The sequence below is a fragment of the Oryzias latipes genome, chromosome 3, assembly GCF_053564925.1.
Source record: "Oryzias latipes strain Hd-rR chromosome 3, Olatipes_Hd-rR_3.1".
NCBI classification, from domain to species: Eukaryota; Metazoa; Chordata; class Actinopteri; order Beloniformes; family Adrianichthyidae; genus Oryzias; species Oryzias latipes.
The window spans coordinates 35,142,598-35,161,885 of record NC_136239.1 but is presented as its reverse complement, the minus strand read 5'-3'; the positions used below and the strand labels follow the sequence as shown (position 1 = coordinate 35,161,885).

General features: G+C 37.7%; 1 protein-coding gene across 1 annotated transcript in view; it reads left to right on the top strand.

Annotated features, from left to right (window-relative positions):
* Window positions 1-5,253: 5,253 nt before the first annotated feature.
* The window catches only part of LOC101160641 (collagen and calcium-binding EGF domain-containing protein 1), a 30,744-nt gene continuing 16,709 nt past the window's right edge, over window positions 5,254-19,288 (top strand). The window contains exons 1-2 of the mRNA XM_004067508.5: window positions 5,254-5,669; window positions 7,168-7,251. Coding sequence (XP_004067556.1) covers window positions 5,557-5,669; window positions 7,168-7,251 — 197 coding nt within the window. The 5' untranslated portion in view covers window positions 5,254-5,556. The remainder of the gene's footprint in view (window positions 5,670-7,167; window positions 7,252-19,288) is intronic.

Below are 19,288 nucleotides of genomic sequence, written 5' to 3'. Positions count from 1 at the left end.
CTCTAAATGTGAGAAATTATTTTCTTTTTGCTTTTGTAACTAATTACAATAACATAATGGTACAATTTCGTTCTCCAACATGTCAAAATGTTGCCACAAATCTCATCTGTTCTTAAGTTTTAACATATTTTCCAGCCAGGATAAGAAAAATAAAAAGCAAAACCAGAATATGTTGCCATGTTGGAGGCAAATCATCCTGCAGATGTGTTAAATCTGTAAGAATGACGCAGAGTCATGGTTTCCAGCAGCTGCCTCCCATTGCAGGTATCTGATAATGCTGCATTACATATTAGAAAAGATTTGATTCTAGAGGAAATTAAGGCAAAGGAGGCTATTTGCTCTTCTCACAATTTATTTGCAGTGAATAAAACCAGCTGTTTCCACAGAGCAGGGCCCTACCTCCCATATGTGCACACCTAAAGACTCACCTAACATGGCTGGACAGTCCACTGACCACTGTGCTGTCGTTTCCTCTCAGATGACTGATGTCGGTAGCGTCTGTCTCAACACAGTAACTCTCCGTTCTTTACAGTGAATTATTGCTAACTGTGAAGAAAGCTGAAACCGCTCGGAGAAAAACTCAACATAATATTTAGATGATGCTGAGAAAAAAACAAATTGTTTGACATGTGTGGACATTCTTGGAGATCTCCTCATGCAGCATCGCTCATGTGTCTCCAAAATGTATCACAGGGTTGCCATATTTATATTTCTCTTCATGTTTTATGAAACATTGTCAGCATTGTTGTACATCTTGGCTCTGTTTTCCTTCAATTGCTCATTCCAGATGCACTTTTGATGTATATTAATGTTGTTCTTTATTAGCCATACATCAAGCAGAGCAATAAAAACAAAACCTCCCCTTAGCTTCCTGTGCAGCATTAATAAAGACCTGTGAAAGGCATATTTTCATGGAGCTAATAAAAAGCATGCCTTCTACAGCGAACATTGTAGTTGCTAATAAAAAGTGAAAGAAAAATAGCTGCCTATGGTGTGGTGGGTTAATCAGATTGCAGCTCAAGTCAAGGGCTAAAAGCCTGTGGCAAACTCGCTTCTCAAGCAATCAGAGTGTGATTGCATGCATGCTTACAAAAACAATAATACAGGGGGGATAATTACTATGCATAGATAACCAGTCTCTACTTGAAAGCTTGTTTTTTCTTTTTATTGGAAGCAAACACCGCCAGCCCATCCACCTTTAGGAATTTTTTTTTAACCAAACGTGTCCTAACAAAGTCACAGAGCTGCATTCAGTCGACGGCACAATTACACCTTTGTTGATGCTAAAATGTTTGATGGAGAACCTGAAGATGTGAAAAAAGACAGAAATGTTTAAGAACCTTTGTCTTCAGCTCATGATTCCACCTGCAGTATTTTGGATTTGAATACAAAGAAAACTTGGTAAAAAAACAAAATAGAAATTGAAAAAAAAACTAAGTTATTGAGTCATTAAGCAAATTACTTTTTTGTACACCTTTCGGCTTATCCCTGAGGAATCAGCTTTCAACAATTTGGACTGGTGGTTTTCTGACACAACCCTGTATTTACTCTGGGGTGGGGACCAGCACAAGGCGACCCTGATGGAGCTCGTTGCTGTGCACCATGACGATCAAACCCTGGTTTCCTGCACACCTAGCCCATTTTTTTCATCTTTGTTTATTTTAAGTGAATGCAATATGCTTCAATAAAATAGGCTAAGAAGGAGTAAAACGTTTTTTAATCCTGCCACTGATATTCCAATTGACATCATACTCTGTGGCTTACGTACATTTTTCAAATACTACATTATGAAAATATATTTAATACATTTGTATTACTCATTTATCCTGTAATTCAGATGAACAGCTTATTTATAAAATAAAGTAAAATTAGAAACCTGCTTAAGCAAAGACATGTAAAGTGACCAACACAAGACACATGACAATAACACCAATACACCTGTATTTACATGCACTGTTATTCACAGTTAATATACATTATACATATGACAACCTGATTTACCCTTTTCACATACATGCTTTTTGAATGAATCAAAATTGTGTAAACATTTGAAACTTTTCTATTTGTATTGTCATCCTTTGCTCTATCATCAAAACGCTGAAACGTGAACACAAAGAGCCCTATTGTCTAATCTTAAATGTGAGACATAACGGTTAAGATCTATCAATCCAAGCGATTTGAGTAAATAGCTGCATTAGTTACCACATTTTTAAATAAATTATAAAGTAATGTCACCTATGTCACGAGGGAAGTTTGAGGAAGTACCCAGGCGCAGAGAGGATGAGGAGGCAGGAGGTTGCAGGGGAAACCTGGGCTTTAATGTTAACAAAAGACTAAAACAAACCCACTGCATATGGCAGGCAAGCTCGAAACTCGAAATACAAATACACGTACACATGAACATGAACAGGGAGACCTAATACTATGGAGCAGCACAGGAGGAAGGGAAAGACAAGACTTAAATACATGCAAGGCAACAAGACACAGGTGGAAACACTAAGGACTGATAGGGAAAGGTAAAACTCGAAAACAACAACAAAACAGGAAATACTACAAAATAGAACAGGAAGTAACTCAAACCTATACAGAATTCAAGGAACCAAACACAAAGGCAAAGAAACTGAAAACCGTTATAACCTATCCAAATATCTTACTTCTCCATTCTTATAACACTACAAATTAATTTTTTTTATTGCCGTTTTGATATGTTTTGGGGATTATTTAAAACTTTTAGACCCAGTTTTATTCCGTGTACAGTCATACAAACGCTCTTCTTGCTGGCTGTAGGTTTTTTTTTTCTTCTAACCAATGAAAACACCAAGATCTGCACCAAAGAAAGGTCTGTCAGCATAACACTGAACTTTCTGGTTTTGTCGGGCCAAAAAAACACTCTTTGGTTACTTGCAAAAACCACAGACAGATCAGACTTTGGACACAAAAAAGGAAGACTTAAGGGATTCTGGATCCTCCAACTTTGTTGGAATACTATAAAACTAAACCAACAAACTTTCTGGTCTCAGTATTAACTTTTCTCAGCCACTGAATCACATTTTTGTTGAAAAATGTTTGTCAAGAATTGGTCTTAGAAGGTGCAAATCAACTGTAGAAATGAAAAACTATCCACCTCAAGCTTAAAAAGAATGATCTGGTCTCTCATTTTAAGGACATAATGCCAGCAGTTGAATGAAAAATTTACAGAGAATCTGAGCCAATAGTTTGAGTTCAGAGCACTCCTCAAGCAAAACATTATTCAGATAATCTGTCCACAGCCGCCACCGTTTTGGAGCACGAAAATGTGGTTGGAAACCCCCTTGAATTCGACCCACGAGCAAACATGTTGGTGAAAATTATAGAGCGGTTCGTAACAAGAGCAAAAGCCAAAAACTCTGTCAGCTATTAGAGAAAAAGAGACATAGTTGGATGTTTGGTGGGATTAGGAGAAATTTGGAAAAGTAACACTTTTAACTGTATTTTCTAAGAGTGATACTGAATTGTTTCAGTGCTTTTCTGACATTAAAATAAAATTCTGAGGTACTTATAAAGACATCAGTTAAATTCGAAAATTTAAAAAAAAAATCCTTAGTATACAGGCTGGACAATTTTCAAAACCGTGTAAAACCTAATAAATAAAACAGTTAAAATTGTATCTAAATTGTGTTATTAATGTAAAATTAAACAGCATGCAGTTTTTCCGCAAAACATATTTATAGAATAATACATTTTGACAAATTTCCAACTTTAAAACTAAAAAACAAGATTAAAAAAATGTTTGTTTATGTTAAAATACTGCTGGGAAAACAATATGTTAGCTAATAAGCAAGCAAAAACCAACCAAACAAAACCAAAATCTGTGTTCAATAATTTTGTTTACTTGCACTTTTGTATACCCAAATGAGATTGTATCCAGTAAATGCGGTTTGTGGTTTGTGTTTTTGTAATTATCAGTCATTATGTCTGTGGTCTCCTAATAGATTTTTCATGCCACTTAGTGGCTTTCGACAGTTTTTGTTTCATTATGCGGTTGTAAATAAAGGTTTGAGAGGAGAGACTTTGTGCCTGGTGGAGAACGAGTAATGTGCCAGTCAAGTTAAGGTGATTCAGGACCGGCATAATCCGATCAACAAGGAAATTGAGTTGAGGGGATACAGTAGGTTTAAAGCTTTGACTAATCCAGTATCAAGACATCCATAAATCAGTTTCCTTTGAAAGCTATTTTGCTTTGTGTATGTTAAGGACTGGTGGTACAGGACACTATTTGCAGGAGATGAGGCTTGGTGGCAGAAACCTAAACATTTATTTAAAAAAAAACAATGGAGAATCAACCAGATGACACAACCTGACAAGGAATACCTAAAAGCCAGACACTTTTATACACTGAGTGGAATTAACAGAAACAAAGACCACTGTGGACGTTCATCAACCTTAACTTGGTGTGACTGACAGGAGGAGAACTCAAAAAGAAAAAATGACCAGAACCAAGAAAGATAACTGACAAAACTAAATCCAGGTGCAGAATCATCACAGTTTATTTTCAGGCAAAAAGTCACATTAATATTATTTATACTGTTTTGTCTGTTTTACTTAGAATTGAATGTGTTTTAAATTAGTAACGTGAAAAGATTTTCTCCCAAACAGAACTGGTTTACAAATGTAAACATGAAAACTACTATTAATTTGAAATTGACTGGATTTAGCAGGTGAAACCAAATCCCACCTAACGTATTTCACTCAATAGGCCAGGTATTTTTAGAAGAACGAAACACAAATGTTGTTTATATCTGATAGTTCCAAAATAGTAATGCAAACTTAAAAAGTGGGAAAAGTGGAAAAAATAACTTACTGATCAACTCAAAGAAAGGTTTGTGAATTTTTTAGAATTCCTTTTTATTTCCACAACATTTCTGCATTCATACTTAATTAAAAATATATTGTGCACTTTATGCAGTATTTATTCATTGTAGTGCTTGCCTTTAATTATTAATAATTATGATTATTCTTCATGTAAGTTTATAATGAAAAAAAAAAGTTCTGAGAACTCTTGCTGGGTTTTGCTGCGTAATGTTCCTGTATTTGTTTAGTAACAGCGCCCCCGGTGCCCACATTCACCTTCAGCTCAGAGAAAGTCTCTAAAAATAAAAACAGAAGGCAAATAAAATGTATTTCACTTTGCATAAATCATGTCTTCAGTCCAAACAGTCATCGCTGGTGGGAGGTAGGGGGGCAGTCTCCTGAGTGCAGTGTGGTCTCTTCTTTGGGGGGCAGGAATGTAAATCCACGGGGATTAGTGAGAACACATCGGGCTGTAAACCCCTCAGTAGCTCTCCAAGGGGTCTCTGCCTCAGTGCGTAAAGTTAGGAAGGCGCTCCGGACGCATTGCGCAGCGTCGTAATCCTGCAGGCTCCATGTGCGTCACATCTGCGGGATGCTTGACAAGGATTTCTGATATTCTGATAGCACAGCCCACGCGGGTCAATGGCAGATGAAAAAGGTGTTGCTGTGCGGATGTTAATGTTTTTCACTTGACGAAACCATCAGTCCCGTGGCGCAGAAAAGGACATGGGTCAGATTAATGGTGCGACTCTTTTACCTCTGGGGGCAATTTGTGCTGTTTTCCTGTGGGAATCTGGTGCCAGCTCCATCAGGACAACGTTCTCCGTGGACACATCGAGGTAAGAACTTAGTGACATCTCTGATAATATATATAAATATATAAATATATATTTTTGTTAGTGCCAATCCCTCCACGGGACTCATTTTATCCAATTGGTTTATGGCGTGAAGCGTTTAGTAGTTGTCAAAACTATTTAAAAAACTGAAATAGAGGTTTTCATCTGAAACCAAAACCTTTGGCACAGAAGATCAAAGTGGGACCAAAACTCTGCAAAAGTCCTGGCAGCGCACGCTCTTTTGAATTTGTTTGGACATCTGATTAGATCTCAAAACAAAGACTTCACTGTCAGATAAGCACAGAGAGCCAAAAACTGTAATAGAGTTTAGCTTTTGTTTTATTGCTCTCTGCTCTTCGTGGCACAGCCAGAGAGCCAGAGCGCGCGCTGTCAAAGAAGAGTCCCCTGGATGAACCGCTGCTGCGCGTCTAATCTAATCTGATTTGTGAAGAAACGTGGAAAGCATAACTCCAAGAGCTTGGAAAGGCTCTCAGAGCAGGAAGCCAAATGTTGCCTGTGCTTAGACATAACATGACAGACGCTATTAAGGTGCCCAGTGAGGGTAGGTCAGGAGGTGAGGAGAGGATGGAGAGAGGAGCACATGCTCCCAACAGTCACGGGAAACCACTAAGATGCAAACTGACGTGCATGAAGTTTAGCCCTAATAATGGAATGGCTTATATGTTTTTCACCAAGCAGAAGAATGTGTGGCAGCTCTCAGATTTATGATTACAATGTGTGGAGCAAACACTGTGGATTCTGTTACAGTGGGATCAAACCATTTTTCACTGTGATAAACGACTTTCCTGCAAGCTGTGTTAATAAAGATTGTAAGACTATACTCGCACAACTGTACTCTGTCATGTTAACACTTATGTTAGATCGTTTTTTTAGTTTTGGATCAGTCTTTGATTCACAATCCAATTACCTTCTGTTCTTTGGTGGTACTTTTTCAAAGTTTAGACACACGATTAATCAAGATTACAAATCAGTCACAGTTTATACACTGGTTTATAGAGCTGTACACCTAATATCTTCCAAAAATCTTTCATAGATGAAAAGGAAAGCTTTTTTTTTTATTACTTTTACCTGCTGATTTTATAAGATTTCTTAATTTTTTCCAAGATTTTCTTATAAAAAATAATAAAATGGTTTAAATTTAGCTAACATGATGCAGTCAAACTAAAAGCGCTTATTTTTACTGTACTGCTGATGAAATAACCCAAAAAGTTCTGTTTATTAATTGCTTTAATACAAAAAATACATTTCTTTAAAAAAAAATTCTATTTATCATTGAAGACATCCTTTTTAGTACAACTTTCACGATGTTTAAAAACTGTTAGTGTTGTGTGCGGTTCAACAGTCGGCTGAGAAATACTTTTTTGTGCAACTTTTTTTTTCCTTTGGAGCCACTTCTGTGATCGTGTATTTTTAGAACTACTTAAAAGGAATTTCATTGAATCTCATCAGCTCTTTTTCCCATCCGGGATGTGTTTCTCAGGACAACGGAGTGTCCGGATAACAAAATCCTGACTGTGGAGTATCCTTGTGTCAGAGCTGGCGGGAAGAATGGCACTTGTTTAAGGTAAGTTGTGCAACCTCTACTCACTAATATGAATGGTCTTTCTCAAAACAGTAATTTACTGAAATATTGTTTGGCAAGACGAGTGGCTGACATTTGGGAGGATATTTGTTCATGAATTACGGAAAGGTCTGAATCAGTAAACCACTTTTCCGAGTCATTTCAGCAATTTCATCTGGAATTCTGTTGCTTGGAAACTTGACTTGTTCCCTGAAAGGGGTAACAATACAAACACATTTCCTGGTTTTGGTGTGTTGTGTACATCCCGTCAGTGACTCAGCCCTTCTTCTTAGTCAGATGAATCTTAGTATCATCTATGCCCATCCGGTTCTTATTATCCCCTTTTATATTTTGCAACATTTTGATCAGTTTCCAAATGTCCTGAACGGATTTTCAACATTTTGGCTCCATTTGCATTTTCTCTGATTGAACTACAGTAGAGGAGGGAAAGTATCCTTCATAATTTGAAAGATGTTGGTTAAACAAAATGATACTATGCCCTCCTTAACTTCCCATAAGGTGGCAACATTGCACATGAAACTTGTAAAATGCGAAGAAGACGGGCTCAACGTGGACGGGGTTAACATTCTGCAGCGTTCAGGCATTCCGCGATGTTGAGCGTTCCCCAGGTGATCTACAGGCATAATCCAATTTAATGGAATCATGTTGGATCAACATGATTGAAATTAGTAACAATTAAACTGATTATTTTTATGTACAATCGACATGATTCATTCACATATGATTTACAAACACAAAATTTTTTGGTTGAAATGACAAGTTACATTTTCGTAAAGTTTATTGGCTGGTAATTTCCTTTTCTTGAGTGCAGTCTCAGGGAGTCAGGCCTGAAATGCAACATGAAAGCAGACAAAGGCGACGATTTGATCAGATGGGTTTATTGCGCCGCATCTATTTAGAGCAAAAGCAGGCTGTTAACAGTATTGACAAAGACCAGAATTGGCTAAAGTGATGAATCACCATTTCAAAGAGCTTTCTGTGTAACGGAAAAACAGAACTCAAAAGAGACAAGGAGAATTGTGGGTAAGGATTTCAAAGAAAATTGGCTCCTTGATGCTGTTTCTATTTATTACCGGTACATTGAGTCTCTTGAGGTTGATATTGAATCAAATATGTGGAAATACAATGAGAAAAGGGTCAATTCACATTGACAATGAGATGTGTGTTGGGTTGATTGTTGGCACAGGACTTTTTTTTTTTATGAGGAACTAGTTTGATGCTTGACGGTAAAACATGTGATCTGTTTACCGTCAAGGCTAGACCTTAACTGGCTCTGTGTCTTGTTCCGTTCTTGGCACAGCCAGAGATGTGTGGAGCTGAAGGATGAGGATTAGATGAGGTTGGATTTTCCTTGCCGTGATTCCTTCACGCTCCTTTTTAAACGCCGATCAGCTTTAAATAGATTCTGCAGATGACTTGAAGGAAACCCAGACTGATGGGTTGCTTTTTGTGGAGCTTCAGATGTATGACGAGTCCATTGCCAGATATTTGAAAATGCTGAGACAATTTTTTTATAAATCTGTTTTTTTTTTGTCCTTGTCGGCTTTTTGGCTGTCTGTTGTCCACATTGGAGGAGCCGGGGCTTTTCCCCCCCTGCAGAATCCCCCGCATCTTTCTCACTCATCAACTTACCCTCAAGAATCAAACCTCCTGTGAACATCCTGCAGTGACAGCAGCTGCTAGCTTGGGGGCAGTGTTGCAAAAAAGCACTGCAAGGGAAGAAAATTGGGTTGTCCTGTTGGTCCACAAGCTTATGTGTGAATAAATTACCAGAACCAAGCTGAAACTTGACTAGAAGAGACAAAAAGTGATGACAAACAAGGATCTGATAATGAAGAACCAGAAAGCACAGAGCCAAACAAGTCTGTGTATCATTCGTTCATTAGTTTTTCAACTTAAAATGAAAAATGCAAACAACAGAACTATCTTTGGTGATTAACCCTTTAACATCAGAACTTTAGCTCCAGTGTTGGCATTCTTTAAACTAGCTAAACTAGCTTCAATTGTTTATATAATTAACTTGAACCAGAACCTGTACAATAGGAGGCAAAGAAAATCAGAAATTATGGGTGTAGGAAAAAAAATCAATTCTGTAAAATATCACAATATTTCATTTGGTGATATTTGTTTGAAAAATATAGAGCAATTGTCCCAGTATAGTCTTTAGATGTATCATGTACATGAAGATGTATCGTATTCTGAGACACATATCGTGTTATGTATCCTATCGCCTGACTCTTGCCAGTACACACCCCTAAAGCATTTTCAAACATCTACAGAATATGCAACAAATAAAACATGCATAGAAACGGAGACAAAATACACCAGAATATCAACAAAATCCCAATCCAGTGACACTACTCACAGCATTTTTGGAAAAATGCAAAAGTGAACAAATCTGCCGGGCCTGGCCAAGGCTGTCTGTCAGACTGTCTAATCCAGGGGTCACCAACCCTGTGCCCGCGGGCGCCAGTGCGCCCGCGAGCACCCCTTGTGGCGCCCGCAGGGAATGCACAAAAAAAAAATCTTTTTTTTTTTTTTTATTGAAGCAAATATTCAACAAACAACCACGGCATGTCTGTCAATGACAACAATATCAATTCTGAGATAAAGGTAGACAAAGAAAACCCAAATATGTAAACAAATATAACTTAAAAAATAATCACTAAAAGTAAGGGTCTATTACAAAAGTTTAAATAGATCAAATAAATTACACAATTTCTGGACATTCTTATGATTCATGTAATGTAAAGATTTTGAGAATAGGTTGAGGTGGTTGAGTAATCCATTAATGTGAGGATTAATATTCCTGTCTGTTTTTATTTACATTTATGTTTAAAAAGTTAAAATTAAGTTAAAGTTCTAAAGGTTTAAAAGTTTAGCTTTAGTGTGTTCAATAAATATTTATCTTGTTCGGCTGCAACCTAAAGTCTGTTTTGAAATTAGGCTCCCTCTGCAACTGAGTTTGACCCCCCCCCCCCCCCCCCCCCCCCCCCCCCCTGTAATACGAGTCTAGAAAATTCATGCATGTTTTTGTGTGTAAAATGAGCAAATAAAAATAGGGCACACAAAAGGAAGTCCTCAAATTGTGTTGTTTTTTTTTTGGGGGGGGGGGCTAGGAGGTTTTTAGTGGCGCCCTTCATACCACTTGGTGCCCATGAAATAGCCCTCGGTCTCAAAAAGGTTGGTGAACCCTGGTAATCTCTATGTGCAACAAAGATTTTTTAAAACAAACTTCACATTTTTCCACCTCCTTTTCTATTCCACCTGACACAACACCTCTCCTCTTGCAGTAACCTTGGAAATGAGGATATTTGGATAGAGTTGATTAAAAGAAGACAGAAAAAAATTATGCAGAGGGTGAAGAAATTGGGTGAAGTTACAATTCAAACAGCAAAGTGGTTTTTATTTTTAAAAAAAGGGCCTTTTCTTAGAAAATGTTAATTTGGGCTCTCCTCTTGCTGCAGCTGATCTGTGTTTTCCTCCCAGATAACCCTGATATATACATAACACAGGGGCTCGGAGGGTTTTTTGGTACTGTGATGTAAACTTGTTGCTTTCACCATATAAACAAAGGGCGGATGGTTGCAGGTCCCCTCCCTCCTTCACTGTGATTTCTAGGTTGTGATGTGATGAGAATCAACTTGTTTTCAACCTTTTTTACTGTTTTGCCCATTCGTCTTCGCTGGTGGCCACATTTCAGCCGTGCCAAACCATTTTTACGGTCAGATTCTCGTGGGTGTTTACATGAGTCTGGATGACATGTTTCTGTATTGTCTGTGGTGGCACTTAGAGTGGATTGTGATGATGAGTTAATTGTCTGCCCTCGCTTTCCAAACACTCTCCGCTGTGTTGTCTTACTGAGGCCCGATGGGCTCCACCAAGCTATAAATCACCCTTACATTTGACTGATATTCTCTCGTTTGGATATCCCACAGAGCTCATTTACTGGAACAGATAGTCCTTAAAACATCATAGCTTAAACAAACGTGGGAATGGTGATAAACGCTGCAGACATGATTGATTTTAACTGTTTCCATCCTTCTCTGCTGCTTTTGCTGCTACAACAAACCTTCTCTCCCACGGGGATCATTATAGTTTTGTATTCCATCATATTCTAGACCTTCACAAGTGCGGTTAGTCTGCGTCATCTTACAGGAGGAAACCAGAACAAAACAACAGGGTCTGCAAAAGCAGAAAGGACATGAACTTTGTCACCCTTAAATACATTATCTGTGACGGAAAATGTATTTCTACTAAATCCAAAAAAAGAAAAAAGAATAATATGTAGAGTTTTGCAGCCCCTCTGGAGAATCTTTAACAATCAAATCCCTTTCAGATATGGACCAGTGCTCACCTCATCAATAATACTCAAGTGAAGAAACACACAGACTACTCAGTATAAATATAGAATTCCCCCAGTAGATCGGTTTACTTCATGAACAGAAGCATGTTTTCTCTGAGTGATAACAGAAAACCACCATTGCTGCTTTCTGTAGGATGGAGTCCGAAGTTAAAGATTTTTATTCTGCTTCCACAACAAAACATAATATTAATCCACCTGTTCATTTTCTTTAATATTTGGAGCTCCACGCAGGTGAAGCCTGCAAAAACTTCAAATCTATCTGCTTCAGATTGGACATTTACAGAGACAGGATTATACATGATGTCTGTACATCCCTCTATAGAAAATTGTGAAAAATGTAAAGAGACTTATTGCAGAGGTACCTTTTCCCAGCTGATGTTTGGTTGGTGATTTCATGAATGATTTTATTTTTATTTAATGGAAAGAAATGGAAGAGACTGGGCTTGGTGGAAGAAACTTCAACTTTGATGAAAATTGTATTTTTAACATGTTCTGTTGGCATTTTTCTGATGATGGAGGGCATATATTTAGAAAACTTCAGTCAAAATTGCATTTTTGAATTGTTTTTTGATTCAAACTGTTGTGGATCACTGTGCGACGACTACATTTTGATTAGTTATGAAAGAAACAGATTTTGGGAATCATAAAACTTATTGCTACATTACTGAACACACAATGACTCTTTCATGGCGTGCTGGTCTTTTCTGTTCCATTCTGATGCAATTTTGTAGTCTGGTCAATAGATGTCACTAGTTTCCGTCTGTCAAATTTTTCACAACCCTGAACTATTTCAATACAATTTGATTCACTTGGTTCAGAAAGCTTTGGGTTCTCCATCACTACTATAAACATTTATTGAATAAACTTTTACATAAAAAAATAAATGCCTTGAAAGAAAGTGTGACAAAGCAGGTGACCTGAGAAACAAAGAAAGAAAAGCAAACACTTAAATACACTGAAGGCAATTAAGATAAATGCAGAAGACAGCTGTGGATGATCAGCAATCCAAACCTGGTGTGACTGACAGGGAAAACTTAAAAACAGAACTTTACAAGAACCAAGAACACAATCCTCACGCACCTTTTTTTTTTCTTCAAAAGAAAGTTGCATCAAAATTTTATAATTCTTGCTTTTTCTATCTCCTGTTGTAACTTTTATATTTAGAAATAAATGTTTTCAAATCAAACTAGCAAATGAAGACACACTTTGTTTAGTACCGTTAAAAAATGGTCTTTTTGGGGGGTTTCAGATTAAAATCTTAATCGTAATTTACTTGCCTTTTTAGATAATTATCCTATGACTTTAATTATACTTTTTGATCGGACTGTTATTAACCACATCCTCATACAACATTGGTAATGTAGTATTGTACAGATATCTGGACCTCTTTTTTCACAGATGTTGGACTCCCACCTGTTAGCTGACTCTTTTGCATTAATAAATACATGTATAATAAATAAATAAAAAAAACACAAAGCTAAACGATTCAACATCTCCCTTATAAAGTATGTAGCTTATTTTATATCAACAGACTTTTATAATATTTACACAAATCAAAAAAGCGCATTCATTATTTTTATTACTTGTTACTTTTATTATGAAATTTTCCTGCACATTTTTTGATTCTTTGACTTTTTAGTCGATTAAAAAATATTACATGAAAGAAATAACCTTTGAGGTTGTTTTTAATTAATATAAGATCTTTAAATATCTTGCTGCTTTTGTGTGAACTGTTTCAATACTCACTGCACATAAAACTCTTTTAGAAAGACAGTTAAATTTATTACTGCATGCAGTTAAATTGATTCCATTATATGATGGGTGTGAAAAGCTTTGAGCAACACATGAATGAAGCTGATAAAATAAGGGGAGGGGAGGGGACCTTGACATTCAGTCTAAAAGCTTGGAAAAAACAAAAAACAGGATTCTTGACTTTGGCTCCAGGAAAATGTCAAAACTGAGACACACAAGACTTTGGCCATTAGACTAGAATTTTATTATCCAAAGGATCTTTGCAGGGGTTTCATATCACTTTTCTCTTGGCCTCATTTAGGCATTTTTGCCTTCAAACATGCTGTTTATCAGATCTATCGCTTTGATAAAATTTTCAGATGTACTCACTCACTTGCTGTGTGTCCTGCATTAAATATAGCGTGACTTCAGTCTGCTAACTTTAAAGATTAGAAATCCAAAGAGTTTGAGGAGCACAAAAATTGTATTTACACTTTAAAAGTATTTTCCCCAAACCCCGCTGTTTAGGTATCCCACAGAATGACCAAGTGAGCCAAAGTGACACAAAAAAAGAATTCCTTAGGTCAAAGACTTGAAGCAAAAGCTAATGGAGGCTTAGGTTTTGTCAGGCCATGTTTTAAATGATAAGCACTTCCTGTCCACAACGTTAAAAAAAACGTTTTTAGATTCTATTGCAGTGGCTCCTTCACACCTTTCTCATGCATTTTTAAGTTGGAGATATCTGAAACATTCAGTTTCCACATGCATTGCCAAAAGTAAAAGCTTCTTTTTTTTCAACATATGTGCTATCGCAATCCCTTTCATTAAAGTAATGATCTGTCAAAGTTTGTTTTGACACACTCTTGGCGTGCCTCGGTCTGAGAATCGTTTGTTTTACCCGTTGGATTGAATGACATTGGACTGATTGCCATAAAACTTGGCCCTGTTGAGATCTGTGATTGCCCGGGTTTTTCTGTCTGTGCCTTCTACCAATTTTAATTCACCATATGTATATGATTTTTCGATATTTATAAACTTATTGGTAGTTAAATGTCCACAAAAACCAACACAATGCATTATTTCTGAGTATTCTGTACAATAAATATAAGGTGCATGTCAAAGTATTTAGGAACATTTTAACACTAAACTAAACTAAAGCCAAACTAAAGTTCAGCTTCTTCTGTTTCTTTTCTATTAATTTAGTTCAGGAAGCATGAGGAAAAAATGCTAACATGTATAGAAACTCAAAAAAAGCTTCTAGAGAATCCCTCCAAAATGCCAAGTTCATGTCTAAATAATAGCACCCAGTTGCTCCATGTGTCACCCACAAACGTTGAACTGAGCTCCAGGCCTGGACTCCATCTCCACCGTCACTCTCCAGCGCTTTCCTCTTGTTCCACAGAGACAGAAACCAGGTCTCTAGTAGTCTGGGAATAAATAGTCAAGGTTAAGGTCAGGTCAAATTAAAAAAACAAGTTACAGCCATGTTAATGATGGTTTGAGGAGTGCACAGTCAAAGAGCTTGGACAGCTTTGCACAGGCCTAAATGTTTTAGTGAGGTAACTGTTGAGATATCGATCCTGTCCTTGTTCTTGTCAGGACTTGTCAAGCATGATCACTTCAGTCAGGAGAAGTAAATGCGACGGGAAGCGTTTAGACTGTCTCCATCTGACCCAGCTGCCCTTACCTATGACCCGGTAATTCCACCTCCCAGGTTCTCTGGTGCTTGGATGCTTTCAATCCTTCTGTGTTAAATGTCCCCTTGAGTGATGGATATTTCAACCAAAATCACTGCCAAGATCCAGTTTGGTCCCAGGTTTGAATAATCCCAGATGATACCAGACTGCTGTCAAAAACATGGAGACGGTGGAGTAAATAATCAGTCAGGTGCTGACATAAAACTTGCTGGAGTGGTGTCACAAAAGTCCAATAATGGACCAAAAAACGACCACATTTTTTCCAATACTATCAAAAGATAAAAGGGGATTGAGCAGAGGAGTGAGATGTTTGAGCAAAAGTGAGGATGTGCTGTGGTCACTTGCAAGTTTTTTTAATGCTACCTTTTTGTCCGTCTATCCCCAGTAGGGAAAAGTAGAGTGTTACTGGAGTCAATTATCCTTTGAAGCACGACTGGCCATCCCTGGTGCTACTGTTGTGTGCAGGGTTGTTCCTGTTTTTGAATTAACTTTATTTTTCTCATGCATAAACTTCTTTCACAACAATCAGATGAGTCCCACATTAGGGTTTGAGATTGTGCTTTTAACAGAGGTTCTGGCCTTTTTTAAGTGAAATACACAGAAATCTGACAAGATCACATTATCAGGCCCAATGCCATTGGAAGAGCTTCAATGATGTTTAGCAAATTATAATGTATGGCAGAGCTTTTCTGCCCTGAAAGCTGATTCTGATCTCATTCACATCTGTTTACTCTTATCAAATCAAACTGCGGCTCTTTGCAGCCAGAAGAAATGACGCAAAAGCAGGTCGGGTACCTTCAAGATCTGGTTCAAATTTGGCGCGTGCTAGAGCGACAACAGAGGCAATAAACCATCTTTGATTGGGCAGGTTACAGGAATCCATGCAATTAGACAGAGCAGTCAAACTGAATGTAAGCAAATGCCAAAAATGCATTGGTAGAGAAAAAAGTGGTGTGTGTGTCTTAAAAACCCAGGCCTCCAGCAGGTGATGAGAAGCAGACATGAGCATGTTGGCATGTTCTCTTTGCTCTGCTTCATGTTGTGTGAAGCTCAAACTAGACGGAGCATTTAAACCTGGATTCTGAACTCTTCCATAAAACACTCCATCACAATGCCACTTAGAGAATATGTGCGCATAATGGTGCAGTTCGTCTCACTTAGACTCAACTTGTACCGTTATTGCCACCATTGACTTTCTCTTCCCTCAATGGATTACAAGTTTCATATTCCTTTTAGATTTACAGCATATCTTTCAGGTTCCATCTATTTTACAAATTGTTTTACATCAAATTTAAAAGATGACCATTCCAATATCTGTGTTTTTTTGGGATAAATATCTTTTAGGTCTGTTAGTAATGTTTAAAGGTCAAAGTCCCAGTTTTCCCAACTTCTAATTATAACTTTGCTGTAGTTTCTCTTCTCCAGTTCACCGGAACAAACTTTCTCCAGATGATTTTCAGGAAATGGCAGGAAATTATGAAGAAGAAGGAGGTTTTCACACTGCACAAACAGGAAGGGGCTTCTTTTTCTTCTTCTTCGTCTTCCTTTACTCCACCAATAGTTGGAAGAAGCTTTGTGCAAAATGTCAAAGAGGTGCAAATCTGGTGAATCTTGCTCCAGGCTTTTTTTTTCCACAGCTCTTTTCCGATATATAAAAGACTTGGTGTCATAGAATTCCGTCCGGACACGAACTGCAATTATTCATTTCTCCGCCATCATCAATTTTTAAATGGTTGGCACTCCTGTGAATTAAAAGGCACGCCATCCATGTGTCACTACCGAATACGAGTCTTTGATTGGTCAAAATCTGACGTGATTTAACATTTAACGCATCTTCGATTTTGTATGGAGAGCCCAAAAACTATTGTAGAAACTTGCGTGCTAAATGGGTATTTAAGCACATTTATACAGACTTGAACACGTGTTGCTGAGGGCCGTGTGAACAGAGCTTTAGATTGGGATAAACCAAGGGAAAGTTGAGCAGCAGGAGAAATCTTTTTTTTTGCATTTACATCTATAAGTGTGTCTGTTGTTTTGCTAAACAGGTAAAAAAAAAAGAACAGATGCTTCCCATATTTTGTTTAAAGTATAATTTGTACGTGCAGTGTCTGGATTTAATTTAATTATCCAACAGCCGTTTGTGCTCAAAGGTGTGCATAAATGAGATCATACTTTTTGCCTGTAAATAAAAATGTGCTTTGGGATTTTTTGCTGCTGATGCTGTCATAGCCAGTCCATGTCTATCTGCACAGGAACCTGTAATTTTTATGCATTTTTAAATGACCGTTAAATATTCCATGTTCAGGGTGTGGTCTGCTAATTATTTTCCGTCTATGAACACTAACCTGAGCAAACTCCAGAGTGGAGGTGACAACTGCGTTTGCTCCACCTCCTTTCTTTTTCCTTAAAGAAAGCTCTGCTCTCCCCAAAGTGGAAAGTAACCGAAGACCAAATGTGATAGACTAACGGATTGTTTACATTCCACTGGGGCATCCTATTCAAACTATCACTCTCTTAGCTCCCTTTGGCATTTTCTCACTGTGTTCTTTGGACGGGGATCAACAGACCTCCAGCTGCGGGAGCAGTAACCTGTTCATTTTTCTCACACTTGGAGCAGACGCAAGAATCTTTCAGCAACTTTCTCTCTTATAGTTGTTCTTCCATGACAATGAGAAGTACCTACCGTTGTCCTACCACTGTTCCCAGATCTTGAAAAGACATACATGACCTTTAAGTCTGGATTAATGTGTGTAATGGGGGTCCAATCATTTTTGTTAAAACGGCAGATTGATCAAATAACAGCAGCAATCATCTTCCATCTTTGTCTGATTAGCACCTGAGATATCAACTGGACAAAATGACATCTTTTCACAAAATTGTCTCTGTTTAGACCATTTCCCAATCTTTTGTAGTGTTGTTGTCTCTGTTTATGCCTCCATGACTATATTTTTGCAAATATGCATTAGACTCCAAAATTACCTTAACTTAGCATCTTCTTGGAAGCAATCGATAAAGATTGTTTCGCTTATTCACAGAAAATCTGCCAATGGGGTGAGAATTCTTTACTTGTTTCTAAGGGGCCTGTTTTTGCACAACTGTGTGCCCAAGCTGATGATGCTCATGAAGCTCAGAGGTTGGAATGGTAATATAACAAGGGATTTGTGACTACAGGAACAGTTATAAACCTTGCTATAACTCCATAGTTTTCTAACATCCATGTGGTTTCAAGGCCACCAAAAAGCTGGAAAAAATCCTGGTTTCATCAGGCCATGACTGTGAAAAACAGTTCATCAAATGGATTTTTAAAAAATTGATTTAGAGGACGTTTCTCTGCTCGGAACTGAAGATGCTTCTCCTTCTAAAACAAGTGTTTTTTTTTTACAAAGTGTTCCAGTCTGGAATGAAAACTGAACTTTGCACATCATTAGAAAGAAACTATCATGAGTTTGACCTCCACCCTCGATTGCTTTAGCTCACTCTTATCTATCCACTGTCTAAATGTTTCTGTCTGTAAAAAAGCCAAACATGGAATTAACTCACAAATAACTAACTTTAAGCACCATTTAGGTTTTTTTCTGCCAGATTACAGAATAATTTACTCACCTTTTTTTTAAACAAGTTTTTTCTTCTAAGGCAAAAGAAGGTTGTGGACAAAAGAAGGACAAGGTTGTGGACATAGCTCCATCAGGCTTATGTGGCAAGACTTCTTTTTTTAAATGTCCTCCCAGGACAGGTTACAGCATTAAAATGACATCAGAGTTATTAGGAGGATGACAGGTTGTATAGAATGACTGGAATGCAAAGCTCGGACGCAATAAAAAAGCATTTCCTTCATGTAATCAAGCAACAGTGACATGCCAGACAATGACTGGTACTTGCCATTAATTGCTGAGCTCTTACTGCACAAACCCTGAGAGGTTCCAACCTAAAACCACAGTACTTTGAAAGTCTGCCATGAACTGTAAAAGTGAATCACTTGGATTTTGGTTTGCAAGAATCTGGTTAGTGTTTCCTGATGAAATCGAGCGTGAAAAACAAAGACACGAGCTTCACAACAAAGCTGTGAGCAGCTGAATCATTCTCAATCTCCACTTTTCATTGATGATCTGGTCTGTGGTGTCTGGGGTTTCGTGTTATGATGACATAGTCTGCAATTAGAAACCAAGAGTACGACAATGGGGGAGTGTGCTCGGTCTGCAGAGTTCAGCGATGATGTTAAACAGGC